General features: G+C 35.4%; 1 protein-coding gene across 1 annotated transcript in view; it reads left to right on the forward strand.

The window, feature by feature from the left end:
• PLEKHA3 (pleckstrin homology domain containing, family A (phosphoinositide binding specific) member 3) overlaps nucleotides 1-14039 on the forward strand; it is a 25976-nt gene extending 11937 nt beyond the window's left edge. Inside the window, exons 4-9 of the mRNA XM_011944070.1 lie at nucleotides 1046-1058; nucleotides 2438-2574; nucleotides 4068-4232; nucleotides 7867-7910; nucleotides 9715-9830; nucleotides 12712-14039. Of these exons, the coding sequence (XP_011799460.1) occupies nucleotides 1046-1058; nucleotides 2438-2574; nucleotides 4068-4232; nucleotides 7867-7910; nucleotides 9715-9830; nucleotides 12712-12839 (603 nt within the window). The 3' untranslated portion in view covers nucleotides 12840-14039. The remainder of the gene's footprint in view (nucleotides 1-1045; nucleotides 1059-2437; nucleotides 2575-4067; nucleotides 4233-7866; nucleotides 7911-9714; nucleotides 9831-12711) is intronic.
• Nucleotides 14040-15689: the final 1650 nt, after the last annotated feature.

The raw sequence follows: 15689 nt of genomic DNA on the forward strand, positions 1-15689 counted from the left end.
TGATCCGCCCGCCTCGGCCTCCCAAAGTGCTGGGATTACAGGCGTGAGCCACCGCGCCCAGCCTAAACTCGTGCTTTCATTGGCTAATATATAGACGGTAAGATGTTTAAAAGGAATTTCAGTGTGAGAAAATGCCCAAGGTTAAATGATCATTGAAAAAAGCAGGATTCATAATTATATATAGTGTTAGTATTCATTGGCTAGCTTAGGAAAGGTATGTAAGAATTGGTCAGATTGTTACCTTTGGAAGTGGAATTTGTGGGAAGGAGACTCACTTGTCACTGTATACCCTTTGGTATCTTTTGACTTTACCATGTATGCATATTGCCAATTCAAAAAGATATTTAGAAACTGAAAGCAAAGCAAATGATTTATGTTATCAGTTCAACCATATACAGATATCATGTGAAAATGACAATTTCTTGATAGTGAGATTATAGTTTGTCTTAGTTCATTTTCTGTTGCTTTGACACAATACTTGAGACTGTAATTTCTAAAGAAAAGAGGTATGACTCATGGCCCTAGAGGCTGGAAGTTCAAGATTGGGCAGCTGTATCTAGTTGGCTTCTGGTGAGGGCCTCATGCTACATCATAGCATGGTGGAGGAAGCAAGGGAACGCGGGCGTGTGCAGAAAGAGATCAAACACAAGAGGCAGCCTCGATTTATAACAATCTGCTCTCATAGTAACTATATTTCCCATAATGTAGTTCCAAGAGGTTGAGAACTCACTCCTTTGAGGAAGGTATCAATCCCCTTTAATGACCTAAGCACTTCTTAGAGGTACTACTTTCCTAACACTGCCACACTGGGGACCTAGCCTCAACATGAGTTTTGCTGGAAACTAACCATATTCAAACTGTAGTACAGTTGTTTGATTTTTGTATTCTATATTTTTTCTATTTTTCAAAATTTTTTATTAAGTATGTATTACTTTTATAATTAAATACACATTACATTAGTGAAAGCAGGTAAATTACAGGTATTGAGAAATGAAGGCTGAGGATTGAATTTATAACAATTTTGAAATATATGAAAACATTACAGAATATGGCTACAGGTAGGATAAGAAGGAATGGATATTCACAATAGCTGAAAGATGGAAATAACCCAAATGTTCATTGGTAGATGAATGGATAAACAAAATATACAATAGAATGTTACTCAGCCTTAAAAAGGAAGGGAAATGTGACACATGCTACACTGTGGATGAACCTTATAGACATTACAGTAAGTGAAATAAGCTAATCACAGAAAGACATATAGTCTATGATTCCACTTATATGAAATACTCAGGACAGTCAAATTTATACAGACAGAAAATAGAATGTTGGTTCCCAGGGCCCAGGGGTAGGTGGAAATAGGGTTAATGTTTAGTGGGTACAGTCCTTCAGCTGGGGAAGATGAAGACATTCTCGAGACGGATGGTGGTAATGATTTTACAAATACGAAGGTACTTATTGCCACATTTTGAAATGAATACTTAAAAGTGGTTAAACTAGTAAATATTATGTTTATGTATATTTTACCACAGTTTTTTTTTAAAAGGAGAAAGAACAGGCTTAAATGTGAGCAGGAATTTATTTACGTTAGATTACATGGGCAGATAGAGCTGCTTTGTCCACTCTGGCAAAAGTGGCTTTGTGGCTAGGATCAGAGAGCAAGGCCACTGGGGCCTGGCCCAGGGAGTGTGGAGAATCACCAGAAATTTACTCTATGAATTTTCCTCCTATGTAGCTTATACTTCTAGTTTAAAAGGTATTGGCTTGTGAGTGGTTGAGATTATGGCTGGATGTTTAGTTTGTCTGGAGATACTAAGGAAGAAAGTATGCTCTTAATAAAAAATGTTGAAAATAGTATAATGTGAAAATGAAACTGAAAGGAACAGAAGAAAATAAATGAATGTTTATATATAATAGTTTTAATTACATAAAAATTTAAAACTTCTGTAAGCCAAAATAAACAGAACTGAAAGGAAGCTAACAGATCTGGATAAGGTATTTGCAGTATATAAGATAGAGGAAAGATTACTATCTTTAATTTGTAAGAACTTTTACAAACTACCAGTTTATATTTTTCCATCAGAGCTGGAAAAAATGTATAAAGGACAAAATAAAAAAGCAATTCACAAAAGAAAACTAAGCACTATTTAAATAGAAGATGAGTAATGGAATGGAAATATCCTGTATAAAATATCCAGTGGTCATCATCCTATCTCTGGAAATCACCTAAACGTGGCAGGCATATAACTGTCAGCTTTTTCCCAATTATCTAAAGAGAAGATGTTTCCTTAGGGCTCTGGTATCCTATTCCCAAGTTCTCACATTTCTTGAGCTATAGGTATTTATATTCATTGCTTTTTTAAACGATTACATTTTGTTACATTGCCCAAAGAATATGAAAATGATCTAACTGGATATTTATATATGTTCTTTTCAGAAATAAGTGAAACCAGTGAATCGCTGAAAACCAAAATGTCTGAACTTCGCCTCTACTGTGACCTCTTAATGCAGCAAGTTCATACGATACAGGAATTTGTTCACCATGATGAGAATCATTCATCTCCTAGTGCAGAGGTAGAGCAAAGAGGATCTCTTCATGTGTGGTTATGCTTTGGAGTGCTCTGGGGGGATCCTCAGTCATTCCATAAGATGATAGGCATTTTCACATTGAGTTATTTTCAGCTTTTCTGGGTTCTGCCTACTGTAGACTATCTGGAAATCTGTAGCATCTTCTCTGTTTTGTCTGTGTGGCCAGAGAAGAACATGAAGTAGCATATTTCTCCAGGGATCAAGGCTTGTCTTTGCAGCCACTCTAATAATTTGGAGGTTGGAGTGGGGAAGAAGCATTCCAGGCTTTGCTCTCTAGGCCTAGCGGCATAAATTCACTGGACAGCTGCTGTTCTCTTTTTTTGGTAATAAGGTCCCTGCTTCAACTGTGAGAGTTGATAACTTATCTTTATGGAATAACTTAAAACAAATCCTTCTCAGAACAGTGACTTAGGAATTAAAACTCAGATTAGTAGGATCGGGCTATAATAGGCTCATTCTTTATGGTAAAATAGGACCAGTGAGCTATACCACTCTCTGGGTGAAAGGCCAGCATGTTGCCTGTCCCTTTTTGCCTAACTTGATAGAAGTGGAGCAAGAAATCTTCTTACTTCTTCTGTGACTTTCTCCTGTTGGGGAGGAATCTTGTGTAAGAAGCCCAAGGACAAACTGACCACAAGCTCCCTGGAGGTAGGTGCTCTCATACTTGCTACAGGAGCTCGGTAACAGTATTAGGGACCCAGGCTTGTTGCATCTTTCCACCTGCCATTCTTGATGTGTTGAGTTTTTCTCCTAATGCCCCAGGTGTCAAGATGACTGTCAAGCTCACAAAGAGGCAGGAGGCAGTGGGGTTGCCAGGGTGGAGAGAGTCCTTCTCAGCTTGCTGTGCTTGGTTTTGAATCAGGGAACAAAAATCCCAGAAATTCTCCAGCAGACTTCTCATCTTTTTTTTTTTTTTTCTGGCTCAAGGGAAACCAGGAAAAAAAGAGCATTTGGTAAAGAGTCTTGGAATAGCCATGACTAGCTTAGATCAGTCTCTATTCATCCCCCAGGATCAGGGCACTTTGCAATCCTGAACAAAATTGGGATTTTTACTCTGTCAAGGAAGAAGTGGGAGAACAGATAGAGGGTAGACATGAATTGTACTGCCACTAAGTAATTCTAAGGGTATTCCATGTCTGTGACCACTTTTGGGAAAATGAAAATTACTGTTTAGGTTAGATTTCTCTAAGATAAATTTTTGTGCACGATTTTTCAATATGATAATTCAATGCAAAACTTATTTTTTCTTAGAATCTAGTTTCGTACATTGTTTAGGAGACAGGCATTTCTTATTCATAGATGTTTTAATTTTCTTCTTTTTTTTTTGCCCCAGCTTAATTTTCTAAGGTACTGTATTTTAAATAAATTTGAACATAGTAATGTGTCTGTTGGAGATGTCTTATTATTTAGTGATAAGGTTGTATATGATTCCATGTCATTGTATGCAAATCTGTTCAAGTCTTTGTGTAATTTTTCAGAACATGAATGAAGCCTCTTCTCTGCTTAGTGCCACGTGTAACACGTTCATCACAACGCTCGAGGAATGTGTGAAGATAGCCAATGCCAAGTTTAAACCTGAGATGTTTCAACTGCCCCATCCGGATCCCTTAGTTTCTCCTGTGTCACCTTCTCCTGTTCAAATGGTTTGAACTTCTTGTTTTGTTTTTTTCCTTCAGTAGTAATGTTGCGTGTGGTTTTTGTTTCATTTTGGTATTTATTTTTAAGGGCGGAAACAGGCAGTGGCTGGGAAACAGCTAACAAGTTGAATTTTTTTGTTTGTACTGTTTCATATTAGAGCTTCTCAGCTGATGAGCTTAGCACTTGTGCTAGTGTCCTCATCTCCTTCCGCTTGGAGGGGCTGTGCATGGCCTGCCCACAGGCTGCTTCATCCATTTCCCCCAGTATCTAGGACAATATTACAAAGTGCTGTGACACAGAAAAAATTGGGAGGCTCTATTCTGCTTGGTAAGAACTACACAACGGAATGAGGTTTTAGTCACAATGGGGTACAATTAAGTAAATCTTTAAAGGAGTTAGAAGGAATTTGAAACATAGTCCAGTGGGAACGGTGTTTTGTACTCACTATTTGGATCTGAACCCTCAGAGTAGCTGATCTTCAGTTTCTTCATGTGTAAAAATACAGTGTATATCAGAGAGTCACTGCAAACGATCTGACCTGCTTACTGTTAGGTGGTCGGTGTTAGTTTCTTACTTCCTCATTGCTCAGAACAACAAGTCCTCTTCTTTGCCAAGGGTGGCAGATCTGTTGTCCTTTCTGAGCTAATAAATTTGCTCTAGCATGCTGTGAGAAACTTGTAGGTGAGATAAGCTTTAATGAGACTTTAAGTTTATTTCATCAAAGTGTTTTCAGGAGTCCATTTATAGGAGTAAGAATGCCACCTTGTTGCTGTTTCAGCAATTACCTGAAGATCTATTTGTTAGGAGAATAGGGTCTAACTTATTCCTAGGTTCTCTTACCTATCCCAGCAAATTTAGTTATATGAGAGTTAGTAAAGATTATTGCCTAAATTTATTTAGATAATTGTTTTCTAATCAGTGTTTGATGGGCTAATAGTTTCCTCTGAGACAAACGTACCATGAAAATGAGTTTTATGGCCAGATTAATTTGGGAATTGCTAGGTTAACTTAACTGATATGAATTGAGTTTCTCTAATCTGACAAGGACAGTTTGATAGGACTTGTCACAGCCTTTTTATTTATTTATTTTTTTAGAGACAGGATCTCACTCTGTCACCCAGGCTGACCATCATAACTCACTGCAGCCTCAAACTCCCAAGCTCAAGTGATCCTCGCACCTTAGCCTCCTGAGGAGCTGGGACTACAGGTGCACACCACTATGCCTGGCTACTTCTTTTAACTTATTTGTGGAGATGATCTCATTTTGTTGCCTAAGCTGGTCTCAAACTCCTGGCTTCTAGCTAAGTTTTTCAATTTATTTTTTGTAGAGATGGGGTCTCATTTTGTTGCCCAGGCTGCTCTCAAACTCCTAGCTTCAAGCAGTCTTCCTGCTTCAGCCTCCCAAAGTGTTGGGATTACAGGCATAAGCCACCATGCCCAGCTGTCACACCCTCTTTTATGCTGAAGTGTATTATGAATCTCTGAGAGGTGGAAGTGTAGTGTACAGTGTTTCTGAAATTTATTTGACAATTGAGCCCATTTTATATATATATATATATATATATTTCTCTTTTTCTTTTTTTTTTTTTTTTTTTTTGTGATAGAGTCTCGCTCTGTCACCCAGGCAGGAGTGCAGTGGCGCAATCTGGGCTCACTGCAGGCTCTGCCTCCTGGGTTCATGCCATTCTCCTGCCTCAGCCTCCTGAGCATCTGGGACCACAGGCGCCCTCCACCATGCCTGGCTAATTTTTTGTATTTTTAGTAGAGACAGGGTTTCACCATGTTAGCCAGGATGGTCTGGATCTCCTGACCTCGTAATCCGCCCGCCTCAGTCTCCCAAAGTGTTGGGATTACAGGCGTGAGCCACTGTGCCTGACCCATTTTATGTATTTTTTAATACCATTTTACAGGACTGTGGTGTTGAGTAAAACATAGTTTGACAATGTTGCTTTTTAGGACAATTGTAGATATGCTATAAACTGTTAATTCACATGTATATGTGAACAAATAAACCAGTCTTTTGAGATGGATGTACAGTGCTGTGTTCCTGAGGTTGATATGCAAAGGGTACACTTTTTTTTTTTACAGCTGTACTTTTTAGAGTCAAATGCAGTAAAACCTCAGAGTTGCCTTGCTTCTACATTGAACTTCTCAGGAAATCCCTTATGTTACAAATGCTCTCTAGTCCAGAGTAGTCATATGTGTATTTTACATATAAGAAACTAAAATAATTGTCTTTTTAAAGCTAAAACCTTCAATAGAAAAATTACAGGAAATCTAATACATTAATTTAGGAAATACTAGATTAGAAGCTGCTTATTTTTGCTAGCTATGCCATTTTCCTTGATAAAAAGAGCAAGAATTGTGGCTTATGTAATAGTTCTAGAGACAAATAGCATGGAAAGTAAGGTCAGACAGTGTTCATGTTTTTTTTTATTAAGAACATTATTTATTTATTTATATGAAAAACTTACATTTATTTATGTGAAAAATAAAGCTAAAAATTTGAGTATTCCAAAACAATTTAATCTGATCTTTATGAGCGCTTTATATAGTTAATCTCAATGAATCCATCTTAGAGTAAACTTGCATTTAACTTTATTTCAAGTCATCATAAAAGTTCAGACAACTGTCATTGGACCTACAGACTGAGTGATTATTATAGTGGGGATGTCCTTGGGTTAGTAAGCCTAAAGGAAGTAATTTCTGTTAAAGGAGATATTAATGTCCATTTGCATCTTAATGTCAATCTTATCAGATGTTCCCAGACTACAGATTGGGTGGGTCATATCTCTTATCATTTCAACTGGTATTTCTCAGAGCAACTAGTGGCTCATGTTCCAAATATAGAAGGCATTTACATAACATAAATGTTATACCTGGGCTTGTTAGACTCTTGGGCTCATGTATACAAAAGCAGTCACCCTAAACTTTTAGTATAATCTTTGTTTTTCTGCTACCGTGTTAAACTTTGAAATAATCAATTTTACTTGACTGCCTCCCTTCATATTTTGATGGAGTAGTTGGATCTTCCAAATTATGCTTAGTATTTATCATATTTTTTAAATGCTCTGCTTAATTAGGTATTTTTTATTTTTTTAAATATATGTTTTGGAAATCCATTGAGACTTAGGGCTCTTCTGAGTTCTTTAAAGTCTTAAATTATTAATGCTGTCTTCCATGAAAACCACACTTCAGAACATTTGTATATCAGCTACCTAAATAATTAATGGTAAAGAGAAGCTTTGCTACCTGACTCTTCTACTACTTCCCTTTAAAAAGAGATATTTATTAGAATATTTTCTGGCTTGCTAGATACTCCTTTTTATCACACTTATATCCTATTTATAGTTATATACCCTGTTTTTTATATTTGTGTACACATGCATATATATGTATTATGTATAAAATTTGGTTTTTACTTTTGAAAAAAGAATCCAGCATGTTTTTGGTGTATGTTGAAAAAGATTCCAGTGCTAATTATGTTACTCGAGTCTGTGAAAGATAAATTTTGTTTTCCCAGGTATCTTTTTCTCTGAGTAAAATTATGTTTATTATGATAATAGTAAATTAGAGCTGCATGATTCTACTTGACGTGGATTATGGTAATTTTTTTTGTTTGTTTTTCAAAATTTCTAGATGAAGCGTTCTGTCAGCCACCCTGGTTCTTGCAGTTCAGAGAGGTAAAAGAACCTTTTCTTTTGACTAAGTTCTTTCAAACTATACCCATCTAGGGAAGTTCTCTGGGCCTTTAACAAGTGGTGTGGAATGTAAACTCTGTATGGGTTAGGTCTGATTCTGAAACCAGCATTTTATCTCTCAGTATTTATCTCCTAGTATTTAGTATAAGGGCCTGGCCTCAGTAGGTAGTCGTAAAGAAAAAAATGAATGAATTAATTAACCAGCAAGGTAAGCACCTTGCCAGCCATTTTACCTTTTTTAGATGTTTGAAATACAGTCATATATTGAAGAATGACTTTTCCATCAATGATAGACTGCATATGTGACAGTGGCCTCATAAGATTATAATACCATATTTTTACTGTACTTTTTCCATGTTTAGGTATGTTTAGATACACATGTACCATTGTGTTACAGTCACCCACAGCATTCAGTACAGTAACATGCAGTACAAGTTTGTAGCCTAGGAATAATAGGCTATACCACATTGCCTACATGTGTAGTAGGTTATACTAGCTAGCTTTGTGTAAGCACACTCTGTGATGTTTGCACAGTGACAGAATCACCTAGTGATACATTTCTCAGAATGCATCCTTGTCATTAAGAGACGCATGACTGTATATCAAGTTATGGTTAGACAGAAGTACATTTTTGATGTATTAAGACTCCACAGCTGGGGCTCATTTTACCTCAGCTGTTCATAGCATCATCTGTTCATGCTGAGCTGTTATTTCATTAAGAGAAAAAGATCTTGCTGAAAAGAGAAAACCACTTGATATTTTAAAGTACCTATTCATCTCAATACATTAAAAAATTCTACCTTCTGGATAGATCTCAAAATACTAAGTTGTTAAACTATTATTTTGTTAAGTAATAGTCCTTTAAGTTGCTATGGTTGTCTTATTTGGTTCTTTGGAAAGTGATTTAATTTTAGTGACATTAGCATTTATTCCTCTATATTTGCACTGTTAAATGCTGGGCCCTTATTGTTTTGTCATGTTTTAATTTTTTACCCTGATGATTATATAATCTTTGATTAAACTGTCAAATACTCAGAGGAGTCCAATGATGTATATGCCCAACCTTGTCAGGGAATCAAGAGTCCCACCAACTGAATTTTCCAGAAAAATGGAAGCTTAATCAACTTTTAATGAAAGAAAGTTTTCTATCCTTTCTACTTCATAACATAATAATTTTAAAATCTTATTTGTTTCCTGATGAATCAAGGTTGTCATTAAGTACAGTAATGTTGGGCTGTTACAAAAATAGTAGCGGAGGTGCTACTAGGTGGTGGTGATTTACTTCTCTGTTTAATTTTTTGAGACAGATTTTTAAAAAAGTATTTCTAGGCCCCTTTTTGCCATCTTTATCTTCTCTTGGTGTTGTGAGTGAGTCTACCTCTAGCTCTATGAACTCCTTGCCCATTTCTTTCAGTCTGCTGGTTTTGATCAGATGTGGATTGACTTGAAATACATGCACTCATGAAACCTATGACTTTTAGTTTTCAAACATTTGTAAACCGACTGATAATGTCTGCTCTCTGGAGTCTCCCCTATAGAAGTCACTACTTCTTCATTATACCCCTCTTCCTTTTAGTTCAGCTCAGAAGCCATGTTCTCCAGGTTATCAGCTGTCATCTAAATGGGTTCACTTGTTTTTGACTTCTGAGTAGAATGTTGCTAACATGGGACGTTGAGCATAAAATAATTCTTTTTTCACTTAAAGAGAAGTCATTTAAAATTCCAGTTGAGGGTGTTTTTATTTATGTAAGGCCTTACAATTTAATGCTTTTTATTTAATTTGCAGGAGTAGCCACTCTATAAAAGAACCAGTATCTACACTTCACCGACTCTCCCAGCGACGCCGAAGAACCTACTCAGATACAGATTCTTGTAATGATATTCCTCTTGAAGACCCAGATAGTAAGTGACATAGGTTCTGTCTCTTTCTTTGGTATATTCAGCAAAATTACTGTGGGGCTCTGTAGTTTCTGGAAATGAAGTATACTGACATTGAACATTGTACTTTGTTTCTTTGATTGATTCCTTCATTCAGAGGTAAGTAAACAGCGCTCAATCAATGAAAACTCATATATCCTCTTACAAACAGGTTTGTTATTAACTAAGGAGTGCTGAGGATTGCTTTGTAAATATTGTATCTTAGATATATATTTATAGAATATTATGATCTTTTACCACCACTATACTTGCACTTAAAAAACATCTTGGAAGAAGGCATGAATTGTTAGCAGGATTCTAGGGGAAAATAAAGGCAAGTTCCAAGTTCATATAAAAGTCAGCATTGTTACTTTACTAAAATACCTTGAAATGGCTAAGGAAAAGAATTTTGTCTGGTAGTCATGGTGAATTATAGTAGCATTCATTCCTGTACCTTTTTCTTATTAAAGAGGCAGCATACTGTGATTGAATGTTTTTGGGAAAGGTTTTGTGATTTATGTTAAAATTTAAAAATTTTTCTCTTCAGAGAAGAAGCTTTGAAAGTGTGTCAGAATATCTAGTAAGATAGTAGTGACCATGATTTGCAGTGAATGCAAATATAGTCTTATTATTACATCTCTATGAATAGACTTCTACTCTCCAAGTCTTTACTATTTCTTAGGAAGCATGTGGGATAGAAGTTATGTACAATTTCCAATTAAGGAACAAGTTGTGTTCCAGTAGTTCATTTGTAAGTCAGTTGTTTGGAAAACAGATTTTATTTTTCTTGTGGAAATGACATGATAAGTGGTGGTTAGCTCTTTGAATAGCCTAGAAGAACCCAGTGAATTCATAGTATGGCTGAACAAAACAATGGTATATTTCTAGCATTTGAGTGTATTGAAAACATTGATTAAGCTGGAGTTGTTTTATGTAACCAGAAACTTAAACAGGTTTAGTTCACACACATGGCAATTTTAAAAAGGATTGCTGGTCATTTTTGGAGTTTTAGGAGTGAGAGCATCTGTTTTTTTTTTTTGTTTTTTTTTTTTATGCTCACTTTTTTTTTTACTGAACTAATCATCTATTTATTAATATATGGCACTATTCTATGCTCATTAACATTTTGAATTTAAATTGAGATATGGGTAGAGAAATGAAGGAAGGAAACCGGGAAGGGGAAGGGAGAAAGAAACTTTCTTGGGCCAATCAAGCAAGACCTGTTAGAGAAGAGGAGGAGAGAAGGAGGGTTAAAGAGGTTGAGTATGTGAAAAAAGTGTTATCTGAGGCAGGTAAGATAGATTCTGATTCTCTTTATTCTTTATGCTTTTTACACATGACTCTTAATCCAGAGGTCATGAAGGAGTTCTGTATGCTACCTTGTACTTTTCTTTAAGTGTGACATCTTTTTCTTTTTTTAAGAGGATCATTTGTAATTACTAAAATAATTTTTTTAAAGCCATCCATTTTTCTTTAGAATTCTTTTCTTCTCGTTACCCTAGTCCTGAATATTTGAAAACAATTTTCAAAAGATCTAGGTGTACATGCTCATTGTATTTAGCATCCCCCAGTTTAACTGTTATGGACTGTAACAAAACTAGTCACACACACACACACATATATACATGCATACATATAGTTCACTTCTCTAGAACTATTAGCAAGTATAGACTAGGTCAGAAATTTTATCCTTAGAGTTTTTCCTGTTTATACTAGTGTTTCAATTAGCTGACAAAGCAAAGATTGAATTAGTGCTCCTTCTAGAAAGTATATATTTTGCAGTTGGCAGTTTTGGTTGAAAGTTGTTACTCAAAAATATTCTTCTTGTGAGATGCAACTGCTTCTATTTTCTTAAACAAGCTTTTTCAAAAAGTATGAAAGTAATAAATGATGATGGTAAACTCAAACAATGTGTATAAAGGTACAACTGCCTTAGAACAGGACTATGCCAGTGTAGTCAGCTGTGTTAACATGGAGCTGCAGTGATAGTTCTGTGAGCTACATTACAAATGGAGAAATGGGATCTTTCAGTGTGCAGTATCTTGTCAGCTTTGCTCAGAAAGTCTTAGAATGAAAAGAGGAATACCTGAATTTAGTCCTCATTCTGTTACCAATTGTGTGATGTTGGGTAAGGCATGTATCCTTTTATGGGTCTGGTTTGTTTGCCTAGGAACAAGGAGGATATTAACAGCATTAAAATAGGCTGAAAGAGCAATATTTAATTAATAAAGATTAAATTCAATTCAGCAGATATTTATTGACTGCTTGTTATGTGCCAACCATGATTCTAGCAATGAACAAAACAAAAATCTCTACTTCAGGCAGTTTCGTCATTTATCCCATGAATTCTGATGTTTTTCCTTGTGACTGTTGATACTCTACCCTAAAAGTTAAGTTTTCCTGTATGAAACAAACAAGGAAATAAAAAATTAGCAGGAAGCTAAAGGAATTTCATGTCCCTGAATAGGAAATTTTTTTTTTTTTTTTTTTTTTTTTTGAGACGGAGTCTCACTCTGTCACCCGGGCTGGAGTGCAGTGGCCAGACCTCAGCTCACTGCAAGCTCCGCCTCCCAGGTTCACGCCATTCTCCTGCCTCAGCCTCCCGAGTAGCTGGGACTACAGGCGCCCGCCACCTCGCCCGGCTAGTTTTTTGTATTTTTTAGTAGAGACGGGGTTTCACTGTGTTAGCCAGGATGGTCTCGATCTCCTGACCTCGTGATCCGCCCGTCTCGGCCTCCCAAAGTGCTGGGATTACAGGCTTGAGCCACCGCCCCCGGCCCTGAATAGGAAATTTAAAACGTTCTTTCACGGAGGACTGGAGTTAATATTGACAGGATGTTTAACGTTTTTACCAATGTCTTCATAGGACCTGTTCACTGTTCAAAAAATACACTTAATGGAGATTTGGCATCAGCAACCATTCCTGAAGAAAGCAGACTTATGGCCAAAAAAAAATCTGAATCGGAAGATACTCTTCCATCCTTCTCTTCCTGAAGAAACTGAAGTGTCCAACTTCCTCTAAGTATTGCTATGCAAAAGCTGCTGTAATTAAACTATTGTTATAGGGACTAGTTTTTTCCCTTAGGACTCTGCACTTTATAGAATATTGTAAAACAGACAAGAAAACAAACCACATACTTTTGAAGTGTATTTTATCTTTATATAGTTTGTTTGCAAGAGTATTTTCCTAGTAACTCACAGTATGAATGTGCATCTTTTTTTTTTTTTTTTTTTAAACAAATGATGGTGTAACATTTTGACATCCATAAGGACAAATGTAGATATTTTTCTAAAAAACTGTGAGAGGACTGACAGCTTGGTCAGGGTGTATTGTAGCTTATAAACATGAAATCTTATAAGGTTTCAGTTTGACAGAAGTGTGATATATGTAACTTGTGCCATGGACCAAATGGTCACTTTACCACAGCTAAAAATGAGTTACGATAGCAGCTTGATGGTGATTGTATTATATTCCTTTAATCAAAAAGGAAACACAATATTTTAAGTATCTTTAGCCCAATTACCATGACATATTGAGCATCTTTAACCAGACTGTATTGTCCTTCATATGTGAAGTTGACACTACTGATTTGTCATTCCAAATGTTGGGTTAAAGTGTTTAATTTTTCTTTATTTTCTTGTTGCCTCAAAAGATGATTGCATTCTAACTTTTGTGACCTACCAAATTTAAGATGCGTATACGTTGTTCTTTACATTGTTCTAGAAAAGAGATTTAAATGCTATAGTGACTTTGCTCACTTACACCAGAGAAATAAACAACTTTCAATGGAAGAGGATTTTAGTGCTTTTTTTTTTCCCTAAAATAGACATTAAGCTGCTGTTGTAAAGTATTGTTTGCAGCTCTTTCCAATGTCTAGAGACATTTTTATTTATGAATATTTATACAAAAAGGAATTCTGTCAAGATGACTGCTGTATATCACTTGAGAATGGCATTATTTAATTAAAGAACAAATAGCATTTTTTGGTAGTGCCTGTCTATACCTATTGTCATTGTTTGCCTTGTAATCTGTTGTTTTGAACTCACTTTGGGTTGATAGTTTTTTTTAAGGTTTTGGTGAAGGAGCACTTTAAAACAAACTGGTGTGTTGTTTTTAAGTTAATCATATGTTTAATAAATGTGTGGTTTTTGCATTCAAACACATCATATAATACATTGTATTTTTTACATTCATTGATATTCTGTCTAATCTTTATTAGGCACTAATATAATTCTAATGGATTTGAGTTTATATATTTAGGCCTGCTGGTGAAGACACAAATGATTGCTTTTAGTTTTTGTTGCCTGTGAGCTTAGAATGGTGTGGCCTATTTCATTTTATTTCAATTCCTCTTGTAAGTTTATATGGGATATTTTAAAATAATATTTGGTATTTATTAAAAAAACTGTAATTATAGGCCTTCCATCTTAAGTTTAAAATGGACATAAACAGTCTATACATTAATATGTGTTTGGGTAAACTCTTTGCTACTTAAAGTGTTTGTAATTTTAAATAGCACACAGGTCATCAGACTACTTTATATTCAGTGGAGTCTTTTCCTGCTTGTGAGTTGTACTTCATATGTCTAATTTGAAAAAAAAAAGTTTGATAATGTAGTAAGTTATAATGTTGAGCAGGTAATCAATTTTTTTTTTATTATTTTTTATTGTTTTTATTTTGTAGTAAGAACTTGCACAGTGTTAAGACCATGAAGGTCAGGGTGCTATTGATCGGGAGATTTTTCTGGTAGTGAGTTTTTTTGAAGTAATAGGTTTATAATGAAAACACCATAACAAGTTTTTGAACTTACAGAAAACAATCACAGCCATTTTCTATTGTTTTATCCAAAAAGATGGGTTCGTGAAGAGTTTTCTGTGAATATTTTTAAAATACAATGCAATTATTTTTGGTTTGTATCATTTTTTCCCCCTTGAAACAGGTCCTTGAACAGGTTTGCGGTATCTCTAAGTATGTCTTTTGTTATGAGTTGGAGCCACTTTTTGTTGTTATTGTTAGGAACCAAAAACATCTGTGAAATCATTTTTTTTTTTGTGGGAGTATAAATATATCTTGAATTATATCCAGGTTTTGATCAGTGAATTAGTAGCGTGAAGAAACCTATAAAGCTTAAGGGAACCTTGCATTTTGACAAGTCCTTTATATTCCAGTGTGCCTTTTTTGAACTTGAAGAAAAAGATGAACCAAATAACAATTCTGTAAGAATTTTAGCTTGTCAAGTTGTCTTATACTTTATAGAAAAATTATTGGTTATTATTAGTTATCAGTAGTCCCTTTTTTGCTTTGTCTAGCTCATGGGGTTATTGAAAAACATGAAAAGTTATTGAGAAATTTGGAGGTTCTTTTGGCAGCGTATCAGTGATCTTCTAAGCAAAAGCAGTGCTTGTTTTTCATTTCAAGTGCTTGCTCACTATTCTTTGGGAATCACAGGCCTCCATGACTAAAGGGAGTTTGATACAATTCTTTTATAAATGAGCTGAATTTGAATTTTCTTACATCATACGGGATTATGGCATGATCTTCAGTCAGGAAGAGTCCAGAAATGGATGCTATTGCTTAAACTTAAATTCCAAGGCAGGAGATAGAGTATCTTTATTTCCACAGATACCCTGGAACCTTTGACCTTTGACCTTGAATTGTAGTTTTTCAGTATGTATTATCACACTTAGAAATTTAAAAATCATAACAAGATCTCAGGAAATATGTCCTTGTAATATGTTAATACCAGACTGCTGTTTAGACTAATTTCATATACATGATAATACCATTAATTTGGATTCCGCTAGTTCTTTTATTTAATGAGGCACCTCTAGGTCTGTACTTTG

This window comes from Colobus angolensis, unplaced genomic scaffold (genome assembly GCF_000951035.1).
Source record: "Colobus angolensis palliatus isolate OR3802 unplaced genomic scaffold, Cang.pa_1.0 Scaffold224, whole genome shotgun sequence".
Taxonomy (NCBI): domain Eukaryota; kingdom Metazoa; phylum Chordata; class Mammalia; order Primates; family Cercopithecidae; genus Colobus; species Colobus angolensis.